General features: G+C 34.7%; 1 protein-coding gene across 1 annotated transcript in view; it reads left to right on the top strand.

Annotated features, from left to right (window-relative positions):
- CCDC102B (coiled-coil domain containing 102B) overlaps window positions 1–22,079 on the top strand; it is a 142,948-nt gene that overhangs the window by 2,659 nt on the left and 118,210 nt on the right. The window contains exons 2-4 of the mRNA XM_034064518.1: window positions 8,219–8,860; window positions 10,702–10,910; window positions 15,901–16,009. Coding sequence (XP_033920409.1) covers window positions 8,231–8,860; window positions 10,702–10,910; window positions 15,901–16,009 — 948 coding nt within the window. The 5' untranslated portion in view covers window positions 8,219–8,230. The remainder of the gene's footprint in view (window positions 1–8,218; window positions 8,861–10,701; window positions 10,911–15,900; window positions 16,010–22,079) is intronic.

Genomic DNA, 22,079 nt, shown 5'->3' on the forward strand with positions numbered 1-22,079 from the left:
AACCTAATTCTTGTTCAGTAAAGTGCCTTTCAGAATGATTAAAAAAGACTGTTTTCAGTTGCCTTTTCCAACTTCCTTTTGAAGCTGAAGGAAGCCCAGTTGACCTTATCTCTAACCCAGTGTGAGATACATGGGGGGGAGGAGGAACAGAGGGGGGACCAAAAGGAAAAAAACCCTAAACCCACAGACCTTTGAAGTGCTCAGTGCCATTCAGGAGTAGCTGAACATGTTATATTTTGGCTATACCAAATAAGAACCCATGGAGGCTCTCACAAAGAGATTAATTTGGATTTTTAAATAAATAAATAAAAAACCCCATTAAATAGTAGTATGCTAATGTTAGCAATGGCTGGGAAGGGAACCTACACATTGAGAATCTGACACGACACAATGGTATTTGTTTTTAATAGTGTATTGTAAGCTTATTTAAAGCTTACTTGAAATATTTATGTTTCATATATCTTAAATTAATTAACTACCTTCGATAAAGAGCAAATGAAATGATATTGGCTTTCTTTTCTTCTTTGACTTGTAATTTACAACTGGCTTAAATGCTTGCAAATTTTAAGAAAGACTTCTAAAACCATTTGTGAATGACATCTTCAAAGGTAGATCTAATCTTGTGGATGATGTATGTCTTAGATATTATTCCCATACTTCCTTCTTTCCAGAAAAAGTTCGGAGCAAATCCATAAAAGGTATTCTTCTGTGTCATGTTAAAGGACTGTCTGTCAGTATAAGCAAGATAACACGTGTGTACTGGCTGAGCTGCATATCCTATATTTGCACACTGACAGCTCTGATTGTGTGGAGTCTTTTGAGATATTCTGTTGTTGATTGACAACTGATTCGGTTGCAGTTGAGCTGATCAGTGTAAGAAACTACCTGCTTTACCTACATATCTCCAATAAAGGGGCTATGACACCTTTAGCACTGATGTTCATTTCAATGTGCAGAAAAAACATTTGTCATATTAAACACACTAACTTCCTCTGTTTTCTGTGGAAATGGGAGAGGAACAATCATGCACCTGGTTATTCTTTACCTCAGCTGTGGAACTGCTGGAAAAAAAATAAATCAGAAACCATTTTAATGTAATTAAGAGGAAATATCACTGTATCTGAAGAACAAGATGCCTCAGTGCTTTCATAAATCGCATTAAGTGTAAATTTGCATCTTTACCCATAAGCACTGAAAAAAGATGGTGTTTCAGTATACTGAGCTGATATTAACTAATGTGAAACCTATTCTTCTGAAGCAATTACCTGTTTCAATTTTGAAAGCAAGTTACTATTGTTTAAAAAAATAACCTATGCTATGCAGGAGATGTCTATTAGGCCAGACCTTTAACTGATAGGAATTAATTTGTATGAATTAACATTTCCTTAGCTGAAATACACTCTGAATTTGTTATGAAGTTATTTTCATAGCTTGTCTTTCCTAATAATAGTGCAGAGCATCATTCAGAAAATAAAAGTAGATTATATAAAATGGATGAGATTAGATTAGAACTCATGTGAGTTGGCTACTTGTTTAGTCCAGAAGTTTACACTGAGTTTTATAAACCTGTTTGTAAGTTGTATAGCCTGTAAAGATCTAAAACTTTGATAGTGCATACTTATCCTAATTACGTAGGAAGTTATTTTGCTTCTTTTTTTTGCATTGATCTTATCCTAATAAAAGTGATAGACAACATCAAAGAAGAACAAACCAGGCAAAATGTAATGTCTCATAAACCACAGCTAGCTAGTTAAATTGAGTTAAGCTTGTCTTGGGTTCTGCTTAATACTTAGTTCTGTTTAAGACTTCACACATACTCCCCTCCCCCCTGCATAATCTGATTATAAAATTTATTTTTTCAAGTGTGGTGGCTGAGAAATGAGTATCAATTCTATAGACTCAAATGTATAAAAATTATGGTTGATGCATTATGAAGGTTTGTAATCAAAGAAAACATTCTTGGGGAAACTAAGTTGCTGTAAATTTTACTTAAAACAGTACTTCAGAGCTTCAATTTGCCTTATGGGTAGCAAATAACAGCATCTGTATGTACAAATATTTGTTACACATATTTAACCCTAAGTATTTGAATACAGTCTCAGACATGCGAGAAAACATCAGATTCCCTATGCACAAAAATTTTAGAAGATGCCGTTATGATGTGTAATGACTTGTGTTAACCAGCAGAACCTAAATCACAATAAATACATAAGATTGGTTCTCATTTTGAAGTAGTAACCAAACTGCTTAGAGCTTATCAGAAGTGGCAGCCAGAAAAGGCAAAAAAGAGCAGAATTTGTTTATTTTTTTTAATTCATTGTAATCTGTGGCTACCTTTCAAGTTGTTTTTTTTTTATGAATGTGTATGAGGGTAAACTGACAATGTGACTGGTGTGACTAGCCTGAGGCCACTTAGGGCTGCTTCATATTTCATTTTGTGTAATGATAAATTATATGTATGTATAATTTTACTGTACATGTCTTCATGTGAATTATGAAAACCTTCAGGAGAAGCAAGCTACTGTTAGCAATAGAAAGAATTCTTGCACTGGTGTCAGAGAACCTTTATCTCATGATGAATACTGGAACATCAAGTAGTACTATACTTAATAATGTATAGTGTAAGATGCTTATTTCAGCATTATGTTGCTTTATTTTCTTTTGGCTTTATGCTGTGGTTTATTGCCTTTCAGTCACTATCTTTAATGTGCTCATCCTTTATATTTTCTCCTGGTAATTCAGCAGTACATTGAGTGTTAATATAATAATATACTGTCTGAGGTACTTCAGAAATACTTTGTCTGTCATGATATTTTACATGGTAATAAAATGAAATTTTTCCTACAAAACCACCATTTTCCTGAACCTACTTTCTGTTTTCAAACTTTTTAGGCTTGATATAGTAGTTGACAAACTTTGTTTCTGGATTTCTTTGCTAGAAGACCAAGCCTGGTTCTCTTTTTTACCTTCTTTCTCTCTGTCGTTATTTCTTCTCCTCATCTAGCAGTAATCAACTCAGAAGTGAGATCTGACTCTAGTTGTGTGTAGATTCTACTAACAAATGCTTACTTACATTTGGTCCTACTCCTTTTGCTGCCTCTGAATTTTTTTAACCTCTCCTGAGATTAAATGTATTTATTTACTTTCAAGGCAGAAGTGTTTATACCATAAGGAAATGATGAGGTAACTAATGAGTTTTTAATCCTGTACTTTGAAAAATAAGGAACTTTTAAATTAAGATTTAAGCCTGACATCATCTTTTACACTTCAAAAGTTCAGGCTGAGGATAGGTTATAGAAGGAAGATGAGGTTGCATAATTTTTATTTTATCTGTCAGTACAATAATGAACTGTGGTTGTGATTTCATATGATCTCAAAGACACCCTTAACAAACCATAATGTCCAAATTGATGCAGTGAGGAAACATTTCTTTCAGGCACTTTAGATATTTCATAATTAAAAAAGAAAAAAATCCCAAAGTAACAAAACCCACAAAAAACCCCTCACAAACCCACAAATATTTCTCATTGTGAAGTTAGAAACATTTGCATTTTATGGTTTTCAAGCATAAGTATTTTTAGTTACTGGACATGAGAAGTAAATCAGTTGTGGTTTGGAAATAAATTTAGGTTTGTATTGGTATTTTGATATTAAAAGGAGTGTAGCTAGAGAAGTGTAGATAGGAAAAATTATCACATAACTTGTAACAGGAAGTAAATAATTTTCATTTGTGTCCTCAGGACTTTTTTTGACTGGTTTTAGTTATGACACATGTATAGAATATGATGTTTGGAAACAACAGAAAACAAAAATATAGCATATGGTTTAATATTGTTATGTCTTATAGATGTGGAAAAAATAACTAGAATTGTCTTCAGCTGTGCACTGAGAAGTCTTGAAATCACTATCTTTTAATTTTCAGTCTAAACCAACAATTTTCTTAACTTGCTCACAGAGACCATGATCAGAGCCAGATTGTGGAATTATAATAATTTGTATACATTGTAATAGTCTGTTTGGATCTCTCAAATTTACAGCACAATGTGCTCTGTAAATTAAATTTCATTTTATGACCTCATGTTAAAAAAAAAAAAACAACTAAAACCAAAGGAAATAGATCTCTCCCCCAAAAAAACCTATTAAAATACACAAAGTTGTCAAACAGTGGCTGAATCATCTTTGTACATACAGGTCCAATATATGAATACAGAAATTAATTATTTCATTAATTCATGAACTCTAACTCACAAGTTCTCTAATACATAACTTATATATGAGCAAAATACCAAGCTGTTGATGAGAGTGCTTATTCTTCCTCCCCCATCATGCATGGATGCCCCCTGTATCATATTGGCAAACACAAAAGCCTCATCAGTCTGGCTGCTGTTGGATCTGCTTCAAAAACTTTAGGTGTAAGCTGAGATATTTCTACTTTTAAGCTCATAAATTTGGTTCAGAGCATTTCCAAGAGCTCACAGATTCTGAATAAACTGCTAGGCTGTTACATTGCAAAGATGCAGGAGATGCTGGCAGCAGGTGATAGCATCCCTTTTCTCTTCCTGTTCACTGTGTCCTATGCATATGTTGTTCTTGCTTTGACCTGATGGCACTGCTGCCAGCATATATCAGGCTTTAGCATGAGCTGTGTGTTTATTATTATAATATTTTTACTTTACTCTTTCCTCCAACATTTCCCATGTCATTATGGTTCCCCTAGCCTCAGTTTCTTCTAATACTGTCAAATTATTTGCTAGGGTTTCAGTATCAAATTAATTCATTTTTATATACCAATTTCATCAACAGAATTTGAATAATACCTCAATAAGGATCCCTCTGGAACTGTGGGATTCTGACAACTGGAGGCACTTTCATAATAGTCAATACATTCTTATTATTTTTACATAATTTTTCTTTTCAAGAAAGATATTTTAGACTATTTCTTTTAAAACAGATGCAAGCAAGTCTTTGTTGTTCATAGCTAAAATGGAATGCCTGTTGCTTATTTCAATCAGTTGCTCTACAACTCTGTAGCAACAGTTTTGCTCTTCAAACATAGGTATAGACATATGTATCTCGTATTAAACTAGCTGTATAAGAATATCCACTGTTAATTCTACTAGCCTTGTAGTTTAACACTCACAGGAAGCTATTACTCTTCTGACAAAGTGAAAATACTTGTGAAAAATACCTGCAGAAACTTAAACTTTACATTAACATGTCCAAGTCTAGAAATTGTAGTATTTTTATACACAATAATAATAAAAAGAATTGTGGAAATACCATTCCAAAGATGTGTGGCAGTTCATTTGCTTTTGTCACCCGTGGTCTTAGGGGCTCACTAACCTGACAGCGAGGGTCACCATAATGGATCAGCATGATACACTGTAGTTGTTTGCCAAAAAATGAAGTCTATAGGCAAAACCACACGAGCCTTTTCTCCATGAGAGAGCAAGCCTGCTCTAGTCTTCACTGAAATGCATTCTCTTTTTTCAGTTGCATACAATGTTCTTACAAAAGTCAAACATAGCATTTTAAATGTATACTTGTATACTACATATATACTTTGTTTTGTTCCCAAACTTTTGACTAGAAATACATCATTCTATCTCTTGCAATATTATAGGGGATTCATAAAAAGCTGTTCTGGGTAGATTTTCTGAATTTAAGACACATTCAAATATCTCCTCTTCTTTACTACGATGGGCTGAGACAATACTAATATTTCCTGAGGACAAGCAATTCATTTTAATTCTTAGTTTTTTTGAATTTTAGGTACAGAGTTAGGATCACGTATCCATGATGAAAAGTCCAGGCAAAGGTCAGCATACCAAAAATGTATTTGGTATAGGCTACTGTACAAGCCTACCTCAAATATAGCAGCTTTAAGTTTGATCTGATTAGTGGTGTTCCAGCCTCAAGGCCACTAGAGCCACACAGTTGTGGGGGGGGCAAGAATTCATGGCCAGTGAATGAGACCACCCTTTTTGGCAGTAGTTTGCAGTAAAATTACCTCAAAACAGTAATGAAACCACAACAACAGGTGATTCTGATTCATGAAGATTTTTGTTCTTTTCTCAGGTCTTTTGAAGCTTCAGACAAAGAAAATTATTTCCATTCTTATTTCTCCAACTTTTAAGATTTGTGAACTGTACACTCCCCAAGTTTTGCCATCTTTAAGTGAATATGCAAAGCTACTAGCAAAATCCATTTATAAAACCTACTGAACATAGTAATGAATGTCTCTACAGGTATCTACTATCTGGTATAGAAACAAAAAATGTGAGAAAAATTTATTGTACTATTTAAAAAAAAAACAAACTCAGCTATTGCATTATATAATTAAAGTTTACAGTGGTTTGGTTTTGCTTTGTTCTAATTAAATCTGTAGGAAACGAAGCATTATCACAAACCAGAAATTAAATTAACAACTTCTTGTGAAAGTTAAATATTGTGTTATTTTGGCTCTACTTTACATCATGAAAAATTCTGGGTGACAATATCTTAGTATTTTGGATAAATCTTATTCAAATTGAAATTCTAGAAGTAGGTCAGGCAATGAGAAGGGGGTTGGTGTGGGAATTCTCAAAGAGCCCAGGCCACGTATTGAGCGATCCCGATACCCTGAGCCTTATTACTATAAAGTAAGAAGATTTTTGGCAGGTATAAGCAAGGCCAATTGTCTTGTTAGGCCTCTGTAATTTTCCACTGAAAACGTGCAGAGAATGATCTCTGCCAATAGTTTCCCACTGTATTTTCAGAGTAAGGTATTTAATCGCAATTATAACAAGTTATAAACATTAGCTTTGTAAACGGTAGTAACCTCTAGACTAACCAATTAGAGCTCAGTATCCAAGGCTGTTACATAAGAAACATAAGGGTGTAAGGGTATAAAAAGAGCACTGTATCTGAATAAAGTTTGGCAATCGCTTGATCACATTGATCGTCTCCGCATTGTCTGGGACTCCTGCGTCAACAGATTGGTGGTGATACACCAGTGATCATGAAGGGAGTCCTTTACTGTCTTTTTCCTGCTCTCATATCCATACTTGACTACAGTAGTTCTGCATAAGATTCTAACAAATGGCAAATAAATATCCTGGAAAGCACAGAATAGTTGAAAACAGCTAGGAAACAGGAACAAAAATGTGTAAAATTTCTATTCAGCTGAAATGAAACACAACTGAATCATAATGCCAAGACTAGCCTTCAGAATTTTGTTTTCTGCATTGGCCTTCTACATTTCAAACACAGGTGTTAACACTAACATTAACGTGATTTTTTTTACAGATGGATGTTGGCATGTAAGAATATTTTTTTTTCTTTTTTTTTTTTAACTTAAAAAGTGTACTCTTCTACTGATACAGGAACATTTCTAGTCTTTTGAGGGTTTTGGTTCTTTTTAGGAAACAAGGAGATAAGGGCAACTGTTCTCTACAGACTGTCTACAACAGCATTTTCTCAGCTCTGAGCTGGAAAAGCAATTTCTGAGGCATTGTTTTTCCTCTGGGCCAGATAAGTAATAGCAGATACATAGTGAAAAGAAATACAGCAAGATTTATTAGCAGAATCATGTCATCGTGAGGGGCACTATACAATACAGTAGGATAGTACTACTTTCCAAGAATATTAGAAGAATATAGATCCTGGAGGACATAGGGAATGTATACAGCAAGATAAGGTCCCCAGTAAAAATGTTTTGTTTTTTTCTCATGCAACAGAGAAAAGCGATAATGAAGGGTTTTATGATTTTATTTTTTTTTTCTTCCCTTAGGTAAGCAAATTATAAGGTAAGTTTTGCTTAGTATGAAGTTCCACAGTTTGGGAAAGCAAGTGAATCTGTGGTTGTAGTTTATACAAATACTTCTCTCTTACTAGACATTTAAAATATATATTAATTTCATCTTGTCTTGCAGGAAGATGTTTTTGACTGGTTTGACTGGACTCAAAAATTTTTGAGAGCACTATGATTATTAAATAGCACTTCTTTTGCTAGCAATTCCTTATCAAATAATACGTATGTCTGTTCATACTATACTCAGAAAGTATTACATTAAATATATTTTAATAGCTATTTCTTGTTGATGAAGCATAGTTCTAAAATATCAACAGCATTATTAAGATTATCTTGTTATTAGCAGTAAAATAAACTACTGTTTAAGGTTATTCATATAATTTAATTGAGGGAAGCTAAATTATTTTTCTTTGTCTTTTTTTTTAGGAGTGAAATTAGATGATTAATCAAAACATTAATTTAGGCTTGGTTCAGAAACTAATGGAAGAAATACAGATTTTTGAGACCCAACCAAGACAACATTATGAATTGGCTGGATGTTGCCTACCAGATGGCCATTTTGGTAATTCAAATCCGCCATCTCAAAGTTTCTACCTGTATTCATCTTGTTATCCATACACGCATACGAATTACAGCAGTGACTGGGAAATTTCTGAAGCAGTAAAAATTCAGGAACTGGAAGAAGTCAAAGCCAGAGCTGCTCAAATGGAGAAGACCATGCAATGGTGGTCAGATTGTACTGCTAACTGGAGGGAGAAATGGAGCAAAGTTAGAGGAGAAAGAAATAAAGCTCAAGAGGAAGCAAGACAATTGAGAATCAAATTAGATAATGTTATGAAAGAACTGAGTATGCTTAGGAAAATAAATCAGGATTTAGTAAGTGAGAAGAGAAACTTGGAAGATGCAACTGGTTGGAAAACAGAATTCAGTTGCTCAGATATATCTTATATTAAAAAAGACCTAAACCAGTTAGCATTTCTGGAACAAGAACCTGTGAATGAACTGAGCAAAATTAACAAGATTCATGGAACAGAAGACACAAAGGTAAAGAATGGGGAATTGTTTCAGGTCTTGAAAAAGCAAGAGATTATAGAGTACACCTAGAAATTTTCTAGGATTTTTCAAGGATTTTCTCAAAACACTACCCGAACCCTTGAACAGCAAACCCACCTTTTTTTCACCCGTCTATTATTTCTAGTATTCCTAATATAGACAAGTACAGAAAAGAATTCATATCTTTCAACTATGGCTTAACATTTAGGTAAAAGGGACAGACTGTTATATCCAATAACTTGTTCTGACTCTCATGTTTTAAGATAAGGTTACCTCTGTTATCTTTATTTTCCATGTTTTGTGGTTTGCTTTTTTTTTTTTTTTACCTCAAAAAAAGATTTATATAGGTTCTTGGCTTCGTAAATAAAATAATTTAATTCACCTATAATGCAACTTTGAAAATGTGGGAGGAGGTGAGGCAAATCCTTCTGCAAATTCACAAGATTTTTTGCTTGGTAAGGAGAGCAATTAAGTTGTTATGCAGAATTAAACAATCAAGTATGGGCATGGTGTAATTACAGCTCCAAGTTCTATACAAAAGAAACAGCTACATTCAACAAAATTGAACTATTTGTTCATGTTATAACAGCTTTAATTCTTTGCCTTGGCATGAATTGCATAGTCCTCATAGAAAGTGCTATGTTAAAAGTACACTTGGTATTTTTCTGACTGATAGCAGTCACTGTAGTAAGAAATAAGATTTTTTTTTACTTCAGTTCAGTGGAAACTTTCAAGATCTTAGACCTGAATATATTGTGTTCTGAATCTTCACTCACTCTGTAATGCACATAAATTACATTATATTTTTTGAATTCTGAAAAAAAAAGCCCACAACCAAGCCACACCATGGTGTTGTTAATGAGAAGAAATCTGGCAAAAAAAATGCATGGATTTCATATTTTTGGGCAGATAAACATGCCATAACAGGATTCCTGGAAGGAAATGACACAAAATACATTTTAACTGTTACACTTTCTGCTTAGTATAAAATAAAGCACTGCTTGAAAACTGAAACTTTATATATGAATGGGGAACAGTCTTATCTTTCCAGCAGTTTCTAATATTTTCTGATGTAGATGGCATGCATTCTTCCAAAACCTCATGAAAACAGAGTGATATGAAATAGCTGATGTTATTTTATATGGTGATAATCTAATAAAGCTTTAAACATTTCAGCAGAAGTGTTAAAACTTAAATACCTTAAAAAAAGTACTATTGTTTGTAAGAGACGTTTGGTTTTCCTAATAAATATGTATTTTATTTTTTAATGTTTATTTCCTAATTGTTATTATCTTTGTTTATGTTTTGTATACAAAACATGTATGTTTTCAAAATAGGTATTATAGTGCTTTTAGTTTATGAATGAGATCCAATTGCTATGGTATGCAAGTAACTTTCCTCCTCCTGTGAAAGTTGTATATGTCTGTCAACTGCTTCAACATTATTTCCACTGAAAGTAAAAGAGTACTTATGTAGAGTTTCTCAGTATATTATTTGTATGCATAAATCGCATTCCTGATTTTGTTAGTTCTAGGATTCTGTCTTCAGCATAGTTATAACTAATTAAAGATAATTGGAATTAATTTCTTTAGTAAAGATGCATTAGAAATATTTTGGAAACGAAGCTTGTCATTACAGAAGATGTGAGAGAGAATCACAAACTGAAAATGATCCAACTACAGTGACTTTTTTTTTGCACATTCTATCTATATGCAACTGTATAGGATGTTACTTATTTTCTTTTTGTCCTACATGACTTAAATGTCTAGAAAAGTCTTGATAGTCCCTGCAGAAGTTATTAAAGTCTTTTCTCGTCATTTATGTTTTTCTCAGATGTCATATTTTTGTTTTCTCAGGATGTATTCAAAGACCAAAGCAATTGCAATCAAAAAATCACTCCAAAGCCTCCCAGTTCCTTTCCCAATGTTGTTCCCAGCACCTATTTGGAGGAACATAAAAAAAGTTTGAACAGTACAGCTGAGACAACAGAGAATGATTTAATACATGTTTCAGCCTTGCATTTGCAGTTGGCTGATATGAAGAAAATCTTACGGAAGGAAAGAGAGTAAGTGCAAAATATATTCTACTTGGGAGAATTCTATTAAAAAGTAAGGTTTAAAAGATGCATTCTAAAATAGATATGGTGATACTTTCATTTTTTCCCATTTCTAAGCCTTATTAACTGTTATTTACATGACTTTGATAATAACTTAGAAACAAAATCTACCATAGTGTGTTTATGGGTCTTAGCTTTTTGGTTGTTTAAATAAGAAGTATTCCATACAGAACTTTTAAGAATATGAATTTAATAAAAAATATATGCTTACTAGAAATTTGGTATCAATACAGTGATATTTAATGTATATTATGCTTAGTTATTGGAGTCCTTTGTGCATAATAACAAATTTTCATGTACTCTGCCATCAGACTTTGAAAGAGTCCAACTGCAGACTAACTAAAGTGGTTTTGAATTCAGAGTACATGAATACAGCTGCAAAATTCTGTTAATCTTAACTCTTCACTTGTAGTATGGTCCATGTCAAAAGCAGGTAACAGAGAGAGAATAACACATTTATTGCATTCTTACTGTATCATATCAAGTTTACTTCACAGAAATACTAAATGTTCATTTTGATGGATAAAAAGGGATATGTTGATTGCACACTGCATGCTAGAATGTGAGTCTCGGCTGAGAAATTCCATACGATTTTGTATAGGTGATCAGTATTGAGGAAGACTGAATCACACCAAAAAAAGCTCTCCAAGGATACATGCACCATATGATGAATGATGGATGTAGTAGGAGGCTTTCAGGCGCTATGTGACTGTAACTTCAAAATCAGCTGAAGTTAAACAGAAAATTAAAACCAGAAAACATTCCCTCTTTTACAAATATGTTCAACAGTTTAATTTCAGAGAGTCTGTTATGGGAAAATCTATGATAAAGAATTTCCTTCCTGTCAGGTTGTTTTTTTCCCCGCACAACTGTCCTGTAGGTAGTACAAGTCTGAGTAAACAAACAAAAATATTTTTAAAATCTGTTAAATTCCTAACTCGTATTTACTGTGTTCTGTTATAGGAATTAGATAGCTCTAGAAAACACACAGTAATATCATATTGCAGCAGTTCACCAGAAGTATGTTCTATCTCATTAAAAAGGGTTTAGATTTTTATGGAAGCAAAAATCCCAGAATGCCTAAATTTTCCAGCTTGTCATGATATTTTTATATATGAGTTAAGAGACTGATGCCTCACATACCCATTTTCTTCTAGTTTAAGTATTCAGGGTCCTAGGTAGTTAATTTTTCGACAGCAGTCTCAGTATACATCCATGCATACATATATCTTTCCTTTTAGAAAGGGGATAATTTCTCAACTGTTATTTTTTACAAAAACAGATTTTGCCATTTATGCCTAGACACATACTGACTGTGGTATATGGTAACAAATTTACTGGCACATGGTAAGAACTAGGGCATGTTTACACCAGTGCCAACCCCTGGCAGAGAATGCTCACAGAGCAGCGATTTCCATATAACAGAGGGCATTGGTATAACAGTTCCCTCTCTAGGTCACTTTGGGAAATATCTCCTGTGCGCAAAGATGTTCTGTAAGCAGAATATATGCAACTTAAAAGTATGAAGCAATTATTTTTGGCACTGCACACAATAAATAGCTGGGAATAATGTTACTAAGTATTAACATAGTCACCAGTCTCTTGAGACACTGTATGAGTCTTTGTTGGGCAGGCTGTCATCTGCCAGCTCAGAAAGGGTTGGTCTCCACTCCTTAGTGGATTCAGTTGATTTTGCTGAGTTTCCATACTCAGATTCCTAGGTTTTCCTCTTAGGTTTCAGACTTGTTCATGTCAGCTTTTCTGCTCCTGTATCCTAGAGCTGCTAATGATCACTATCTCAACAATCTCACCCCTGTTTGCATTTTTCACTTATCTTGCATGGCTAAAACTTAAGTACTTTCTCACAGCTTCTTCCTTGCAACTTAGCAATTTTCCCAGCAAACTTGAGCCAAGGACACACAGCTGTGCTGCATCAAAAGCAGACTTGGATCACTGACAGCTTGAACCCTAAGGCCAAAGGTTACCTTGGCAGTCAGTATGAACTTACTCATACAGCACAGGACTTCTCAGCACAATTCTCTGGCTTACATGCAGTACTCCCAAACTGTGTCCATATTATTTCCAGAATCATGTTAGCTCATGCAGATCCAGTGTTTAGACTTGCCCCTAGTTACCTGACTAATGTCTCCATGAGATGTTTTGTTTCTTCACCCTGAGACAACCTCTGCTTCATGCATTCTGTTTAGAGCTGTCTTTGGTAATGCCAATATTACCCTTAAGCCATGCATCGGGCTTTGCAAAAGAAATGAGCACCAAAAAAAACAAAACCACAAAAACACTTAAAAGCTTATGTTTTGACTATCAAAGAACTTCAGGGTTAAGTAAAATCACACATCAAAATCCTCTACTAAGCACACGGCTCATATCAAATACACATTTGAGGTTCCATTGACCTTACTAGTTGCTCAGCAATTTAAAGAATCATTTTCCTAAAATAGCTATCTCTAGTTGTCTTTTGGATCAATGTTCTCATCTTCATGTCTTGTAGTTTCAAAATATTAATTTTTTCCCTTTTGATCTTTGTGTTTCTTTGCTTTAAAAACCAAAAAACTACCAACTACACTGGTGTTTGACAGTATCAAAGAGGAATTGCTTAGTGTTGCATGGGTAGGCTTAGCCAATGGACACAAAAGGTGCTGCCTGAGCATCAAGAAACACTTGTTTTTTCGGCAATGGTGACTTGGCCCAGGTTATCCAGAGAGGCTGCTGCGTCAGCATTGTTGGAGACATTGCAAAAGCCATTTGGATGTGGTCCTGAGCAATCAATTCTAGAAGACCCTTCCTGAGCAGAGGGGTTTAGATCAGATGACCTCCAGAAGTTCATTTCAACCTCAACCATTCTGTGTAATTCTGTAATTTCATAAGATAAGACGGAGCTAAAATAGGTGGCTAGAAGATACATTAAATATGCTCTGATCTTGATCTTTTGTTTAAGTAATGGTAAGCTGCTTCACCGATCTCTGCCTGGCAATAATATCTTTAGTAAAAAGGTTGATAAATCCCATTAGCCTCAGAATAGAAAATAACTACTGTGGTATACAGCAGTTTCTTTACTTGCCAGGATTGTCAAGTTTTTTTCTTTTCTGGTATAGTAGCTCTTCATCCCTTAATTTTCACAAAATTTCTGTGTTGTAAAATTTTAATCTCCCAACATAATTGTACTTATGAGATTTTACTGTTTCTTGAATTTTAAATTTCTTCAGTATCCTTACTTTCTTCCAATATTGATGTTTATCATCAGTGGAAGACTCCAGAATTTTTAACTGTGGTATTGTTTTATAAGAATATTAAAAATATAACTTAAAATCTTTTAGAACCATAGAACCATAGAATAGTTAGGGTTGGCAAGGACCTTAAGATCATCTAGATCCAACCCCCCTGCCATGGGCAGGGACACCTCACACTAAGCTGCGCCATCCAAGGCTTCATCCAATCTGGCTTTGAACACTGCCAGGGATGGAACATTCACAACTTCTTTGGGCAACCCATTCCAGTACCTCACCATACTCACAGTAAAGAATTTCTTCCTTATATCCAATCTAAACTTCCCCTGTTAAAGTTTGAACCTGTTAGCCCTTCTCCTTTTACCACAGTCCCTACTGAAGTGTCCCTTCCCAGCATCCTTATAGGCCCCCTTCAGATACTGGAAGGCTGCTATGAGGTCTCCACACAGCCTTCTCTTCTCCAGGATAAACAGCCCCAACTTTCTCAGCCTGTCTTCATACTGGAGGTGCTCCAGTCCCCTGATCATCCTCGTGGCCCTCCTCTGGACTTGTTTCAACAGTTCCATGTCCTTTTTATGTTGAGGGCACCAGAACTGCACACAATACTCCTGGTGAGGTTTCATGAGAGCAGAGTAGAGGAGCAAGATCACCTCCTTTCACCTGCTGGCCACTCTCCTTGTTGCAGCCCAGGATCTTTATTTATAATTAAGATTTTTCTCATTCACTTTTAATTATGTTCCAAATTCTACTTTGTTGCCAAATTGCAAAACGAATCATATGCACTATACAAATATAAAATTAAATTATTAAGGAATTCTATAAAGTGAAATTACGAGAAGTTCATTCTTGTCTTTGGAACTTGGCTAGTAGTGTTTGCTGTGAACACAGAAATGAGTTCTTAATTGGGCTCAAAGGCAAGCACATCTGATGTGCCTCTGCTGCTTCATATTTCTTTCATTATTTCCTGAATGATTGAAACTATTTTAATTGATTAGAAGGGTAAGTATCAAAATTCATTGTTTCAGTAATATAGTACTTTTCTCCAAGGAATCATTATTCATTCCTTGTGAATTGTTTATCCTAAATAATTATGCTGAATGTAGTAATGGACTTCATGCTCAATTAACATACCAGAGAAAATGCTGAATGAGGGTGAAGTGCCGCTGTGCTATATAATATATTTTCCTAAAATTCTTCTAGGATTTCCTTTCAAGAGTAATTATTTTTTGAAACATGAGTTATACACATTGTAATACTTTTTAATGTGTAAATTAGATCATCTTCAGTTTCAGTACTGTCTACATAGAATATATATTCCCCCCAATGTGTGTTCAAAACAACATTCTGCATGTACCCAAATAAAATTTATACCAAATCTTTTCTCTTAGGATTTTCACTAAATCATGATGTATTAGGTGATCTGAACAACTAACTGAATGGTGTTTCCAAATTTTCTTTGTTTATCCTCAAATGCTATTTATTTTTATAATTTAAGTCTGTACTGCTGACATTCTTTGTTCTCTTTAACTAATATTTTTGGTAAATCTCCTGTAATAATATGATGATAATACAGGTTTTTATTAAAAACCAGATATACAGCTGACAAAGGCAGCAAAATATAACTCAATCTGTGGAAAGTAATTTGTTGTCAACCTCAAAAAGATGCGATGCTGACTTGTAAAATACTTTTTCAGAATGAATGCATTTCTGGAAAAAGAAATGGAAAATATAGAAAATGAATTATATCATTGGAAATGGAAATATGAAGAACTGCATCAAACCAAGCTGGAAAGTCTGAAACAGGTATGTTAGCAGTACATCGTTATCACATTGAGTAAGAAACAAAATTAAGACTTCTCATCTCTTGTGTTGTAACTACTGTGTTGTAAGGTAAAACCTTATCTGGGGTTTATGAATGTGATAAAGAACAATTTGCCAATTATTTATCCATATAGCCTGGCAATAATGGACCTGCAGATGGTATATGGGTAAGCCCAGCCCTGTGGCAGCCACTGTGCTCTCATGTCAGCTCTGGTGCTGGGGAGCTGCAAGAGCAGCAATAGGGTGGCTTTGTAGTCTTGCAGGAAGGGACTGGCTGGAAGAGGCAGGTGTTGCTGCCCCATCCACATGTGTTGTAAGGATGGTGGTGGTCCTGATTAGCCATGGTCAGGGTCCTGCTGGGCTTGTGTTTGGGCAGAAGGATCCATTGTGGGGCAAAGGGGTGTGTGGGGAAAACCCATCACCATAAGGACATTGCCCTTGGGCTTGCAAGTGGGTATAGTGGGGTTGGAAACCTGGCAAAGAGGAAGGTGGCATCCTCAGAGGCAGTGGGGTCATCCTGAGATCTAGGCTGTGGCCAAGAGAGGTAATTCCTGTTTAGGGAGAGCCAAGCGTCCATTCAGGTGGAAGTGGAGAAAAGCTTTGTCTATGGTGAGCGGTGGCTTGTCCATCAGTTTGCATGTGAGAGGGGGCTGGAAATGTGCTGATGGTGGCATGAAACACATCAGCAACAGTAGTGGCAAACCCTGGAGCATGGTCCCCAGCACTAGCTGAGGCTGCTGCTGGCACAGTAGAGTCCTCACTCAGCTCAGAGTTGCTGAGGGAGAATGCAGGTCCTCAGGCATTGGGCTGCAGGCAGTGCCTGACACCTTCTCTTATGGCTGAGGCAGGGAAAGAGCGTCAATGTCTGCAAGAGGTGTACACTGGTGGAGGAAATGTGTTTCCCCTTTTGACCTGCAAGAGGAAGTGAGAAGGCTGGGCAGGCTCAGGGAAGGCAAAGAGATGAACAGGATCTTTACAGGGTCTCCAGATGTGAGAGAATCTGAACCACACAGGAGTGGTTTGTCCTAATACACGGGATAATAGGTAGATGTGTCAGGAGACTGATTTAGCTTAGCAGCAATTCTTGGTTGAGTTCTGATGACAGGTGGCAATGTACGTTTATAAAGGACATCAAAAGAATAATTTAGGAACATCACCTGGTTATGTAGGAATAGTTGTTGGAAAAAAGAAGTGTTTATTTCAATCCAAGTTCATCAGTAGAAGAAAATATATATATAAATACATATATATAAGTATATATATTTGTGATGCAGCCTTCAGGACTAATCTTTCAAAACAGTGGGTTGAGGACCATTTAGATCCAACAAAACTCAAAATATGTGTCTATGTAACTAAATATAGATATAGAATTTAAAATTTCCTATAAATTTAATGTCTCATTATATAGAATACTAATTAGCTTTCTTTTCACATTTTTGAAAATATTTCAGGCAGTCTATTAAATTCCAAGTTCTAGTTACATGATACTATATCCATGAATGGAATTTCCTTTATAGATGAACAGCCACAGAAACAAATTAACATCTAGCTGTCATATTTGAGTTTCTTCAGATATTAATTCTTTATTTTCTGCTTGCTCATTAAGCAGGATTTTATCTTGATATACTTCTGCACAGCAGAGGAAGTCCAGATTTAGTTAATTAGTTTAAGGAATTTAGTCTTTATGTTTTATGTCACTGTCAGCAGGAATAGAACAACAAGTAAAAAATTACTGAGAATTGGTTGGAGACTGATGGATACCAATTTTTGTATATGTGCATGAACATACACATGTATATGCACTGCTTCTTTTTTGTTGGGAACATGTCGAATTGCCTTAATTGTTAACAGGAGGTGATATTTTGAGCATCCTGTTTATGTTATGAGATTTATAAGGCATACATCTAGTTTTGAAATTGCAGGAAAACATCAGTCTTGATGAATCTGGCTAGTGTGAATGAAATAACTTGCATTTGTGCATTTCTTTCTAAGTGAAAATTCTTCCTTTATTGAAACAAACACAAATGTCTGTAGGTGATGCATCTGTGAATGTCACTATATATTACTGTTGGAAGCTGGAACACATTACAAGGTTTTTGACAGTCAAATATTTGCAAGTGAAATAAAGGAAAATGCAGATATGCTAGGCTAAGCATGGAATCTGATTTGTATACACACTTGCAGTACTAAATCACAATGGAATTTTTAGTTTAATAATAGGTTAATCATTACCTCTGGAGTATTTTCATATCCTTGACTATGAATTTGGGGTTCAGTCATGCACAAATTAGTCTGCTCTTTCCTCTGGTAGATCCTGAAAGTCCTACTGTGAATGTGGAAAAAAATGCTTGGTTTGCAAGTGACAGTGACAGTGAAAATTCAATCATTTTTAGGGATGGTTAGCTCTGCTAGCCTTTTGCAAGTCCTGAGGGATTTTCAGCCACCTAGATTTAAGTATTAGTGCTCTTTCTGTTAAAAGATTTCTGTTAAGAGTATTCATGCACCTTGAACAAACTAAATATGGAAAGTCTCAGTGACCTTGAGGATCACACTTTTAAAAACTTAATCATTCTAGATAACTTTGGAAGTTGTAGATAAGTTTTTAATGTATTAAATTAACTAAAATAAAGTAATAAAGTGTCATTTTATATTTGTAGTAACTACGAGTGTTATATGTAGTTTTGTGTGACCCTACCATTGAACTTGTCCTGCTTGGGGTCATAAAATAGATCATTTTAACATATACAGCAGGAAGTTGCACTTAGTGTTGAAATTGATAATTCTTTTTCTGTTGTAAAAATTCTGTTCTTCCATTAAATAGCAAAATAAAAAGTTAAGAATAGCACTAAGAAGCTTATTGTTCAAATACTGATTGATGATTGTCAGAACTGTCTTCATTGCAAGCAGTCAAATTTCATCTGTTTTTAATGCACACAATTTTGTCTGTTTCTCTAAGGACACACAGAACTCCTCATTCATGTAGCTTTCTTTAGCCTTTCCTTAATTCTGCCTTACTTGGCTGACTAGATAGTGAAAAATATGTATTGGCTTTCTTTGGCGAGTGAGTGGATTAGGACTTTGTGTCTTTCATTTTTCAAGGGAGAAAGAAGGAATGGGAGTGTCACTTCCTTAAACTTTCTGTTTATTGTATGAGAAACGTTTTGTACTATCTGGAGCTTATCTTACAAATTATCATGAATTTGTTGCCTAACAATGTTATTAGTATCAGAGATCATTAGATAAGTTTGAGGCTTTTGAAAAGACCTGTTTAGGGGCTTGTTCCATAATAAAATTGCGGAACAATAAAAAATGTCCATAAATAAAATGTCCATAAAATTGCCTTTTAAATTAAGATTTAAATGTCTACATTTCTAAGCTGTCAGAAACTTTTTTTTAATGCACTGTCTAATTAATAAGCTTCAGTTCTACTTCTAGAAGAGCTTGTAGCTCTCAGTGGGATACTGAATCTATTAATATTTTTATACACCGCTTTTCACTTATATAAAAAATAATATTAACAACAGTAAACCACTTTGTTACTCTTAAAAAAAGGGGACTCAACTCCTTAGTACAGATTTACACTTTCATTACTGTTGTGTTTGCATAAGAATCCACAGAAGGGCAATGATCAGGACTGCAAAACCATTGAACACATAAAAGGAATGACATCAGATAGTTTTGGTTTTAAAGTAATCTTTGTAGTAAAAACTTGGAATATTTAAGTTCTCTGAAGAATATGAACATTTTTTTATCAATGACATTGCTGGTTGAATGTCCCTGTAAAGGGGTATCCTATGTTGTCAGATTCAGCTTATGTTACAGAACAATTAACTAACCTTACAGGCTGAACACACACAAAAAGTGCATCTGAATCTAAGTAGTTAGGTCTTTGGAGTCTCTTGAGACAGAGAAAATCCTTGGTGTGTTTCCCTGAGGTTTTTTAAATACAGAATAATAGTGAGCAAGACTGTAAGTTTTAGAAAAATGTTTCAAAAGTGTTGGAATACTCATTTAATCTTGTAACATGCACAATAAAACATGCTTGTTTACAATCTTTGCAAGTCTTCCTCAAAATTTTATATCTGTACTTATAATTTCTAAAGGACATGCTTCTCTGATGGCTTAAAAGTTAAATAAGATGAAATATTTACAAAGAGATTCTACATTATACTGAAAACAATGAAAACATGCATATGCTGCTATACTCCACTTGTGTGCGCTGTAGACTTACAAATGCCGCTATAGGCGGTGACTTGCGTGAGTTGTTCTGTTTAATTCTCAGAGAAATACAGCATACTATGCATAGGTATCACAAGAATAAAATGAGCTATCCAAAATTAAATTTGTTATGATCTTACATACTACAGAATACCCAGTAATGTTTTAGTGTGCTTAGTCTTTACAAAGTTTGATATCAGAATCCTCAAGGCTGAGTTTAGAATATCATTTGGCAATTTTCTGAGAACAATGCCTGAATTGAGAACTCACATGACTTTATAGAGTGGAAATTCTGCTCATTCTTATTATTTTCAGACTAGATCTAGAGTTTTCCTTACTGGGCTTAATCCTTCATTTGTTTGAAATGACTGTTGTGATTTTCAGACTGAGTAAAATGTGAAGATGATGTCACAACACCTCTGATTACTCTGGATATACACATTTCTTTTTCCTGACTAAATTGCAATAGTTTATATGTAGGTAGTTTGAGAGTAAGGGAAGAATCCTGCATCGTGGCTTAACCGTAAATTCTTGTACAGCCTTAACTATTCTTTCCACTATATTCATAAATCAGGTACCAGATCATACTTAGTGTTATCTCTAGAAATTATGTACTTAACCTGAATGTGTTTACTGCCATCCTTAAGTGTATTTTGTGATAGAGCATAATCATAGAATCATAGAATACCAGGTTGGAAGGGACCTCAAGGATCAAGCTTTCTTAGCAAAAGCAGTCTACACAAGATGGCCCAGAACCGTGTCCATCAGGATCTTAAAAGTGACCAGTTTCAAGATTCCAATTGATTGCCTATTTTCCAACTTTTTTTTTTTAATTTATAAAGTGCTGGGAAAATCTATTGTTTCATTGATTTTCTTCCCCCCCCCCCCCCCCCGGCTTCTAACAAGATATTTAAACTGTATTGAGTTATACTTGCCAATATTTTCTGGGTCTTCATTCCATGTTTAGCAATACAAACACAAACCAAGGACATTTTGTTACAACTGAAAGATGGAAACCTCATATTATTTCTGTGGAGGCAATATGTTTAGAAGAAACATATGTGTGCATTTTGGAACATACACTGATTTTCTGTGAAATGAATACCATGCTAAAGAGGCATCATGTGTAGAGGCTTCTTTGCTTGTTTTGTCCTACAAGTTAGCATTATATCTTTAATGAAACCCATTTTTCATAGCTTAGACTGAGGAGTCCAAAATGATGACAAAGTTACTTCTTAATACTGTATTAGCATAGTCCATTTACCATGTAGTTCTGTATAGATATGCTCTTGTTCAAGTGGTACTTTATTTATCTAGAATCCTTTGTACTTGCAAAGAGTTTCCATTGTGGACTCAGCAAGACTGTTAGGAATCACTGCTTATGGTAGTCAAAAGTCTATACGGCCTTGTGAAATCCATTGCTGTGTAATAATATAGAGTTTCATGTTCACTATCTGGTAAATAGCTTAACTATTTTTACATGCTTTTGAAGCAAAAATGTGTGAGGAACTGGAATGAAGTTTTTTGGTTTTAAAGTATCTTACAATATTCTATAAAATAAAGAATATGCCTGAATATTTAGTGTTCAAAGTAAGGTAGCTTCATGGCTGTCATCTGTGATAGTTATATTGATACAACTTTCAGGATGGCTACGTATTTTGTTTCCTAACTTATGTACATGGAATAAAAATTCAGATTTATTGTTTTATTGTCACTGCTGAAATTGAATTTTCTTTTTGACTTGGCTGTAGAATATACAACAGAGCTGCATTGCTGCTGGAACAAAGAGGTAGTACTTCCATGAGAGGTAGGAAAGGAAGAAAAACAGATATAT

Source organism: Melopsittacus undulatus, chromosome 1 (assembly GCF_012275295.1).
Source record: "Melopsittacus undulatus isolate bMelUnd1 chromosome 1, bMelUnd1.mat.Z, whole genome shotgun sequence".
In the NCBI taxonomy this organism is placed as follows: Eukaryota; Metazoa; Chordata; class Aves; order Psittaciformes; family Psittaculidae; genus Melopsittacus; species Melopsittacus undulatus.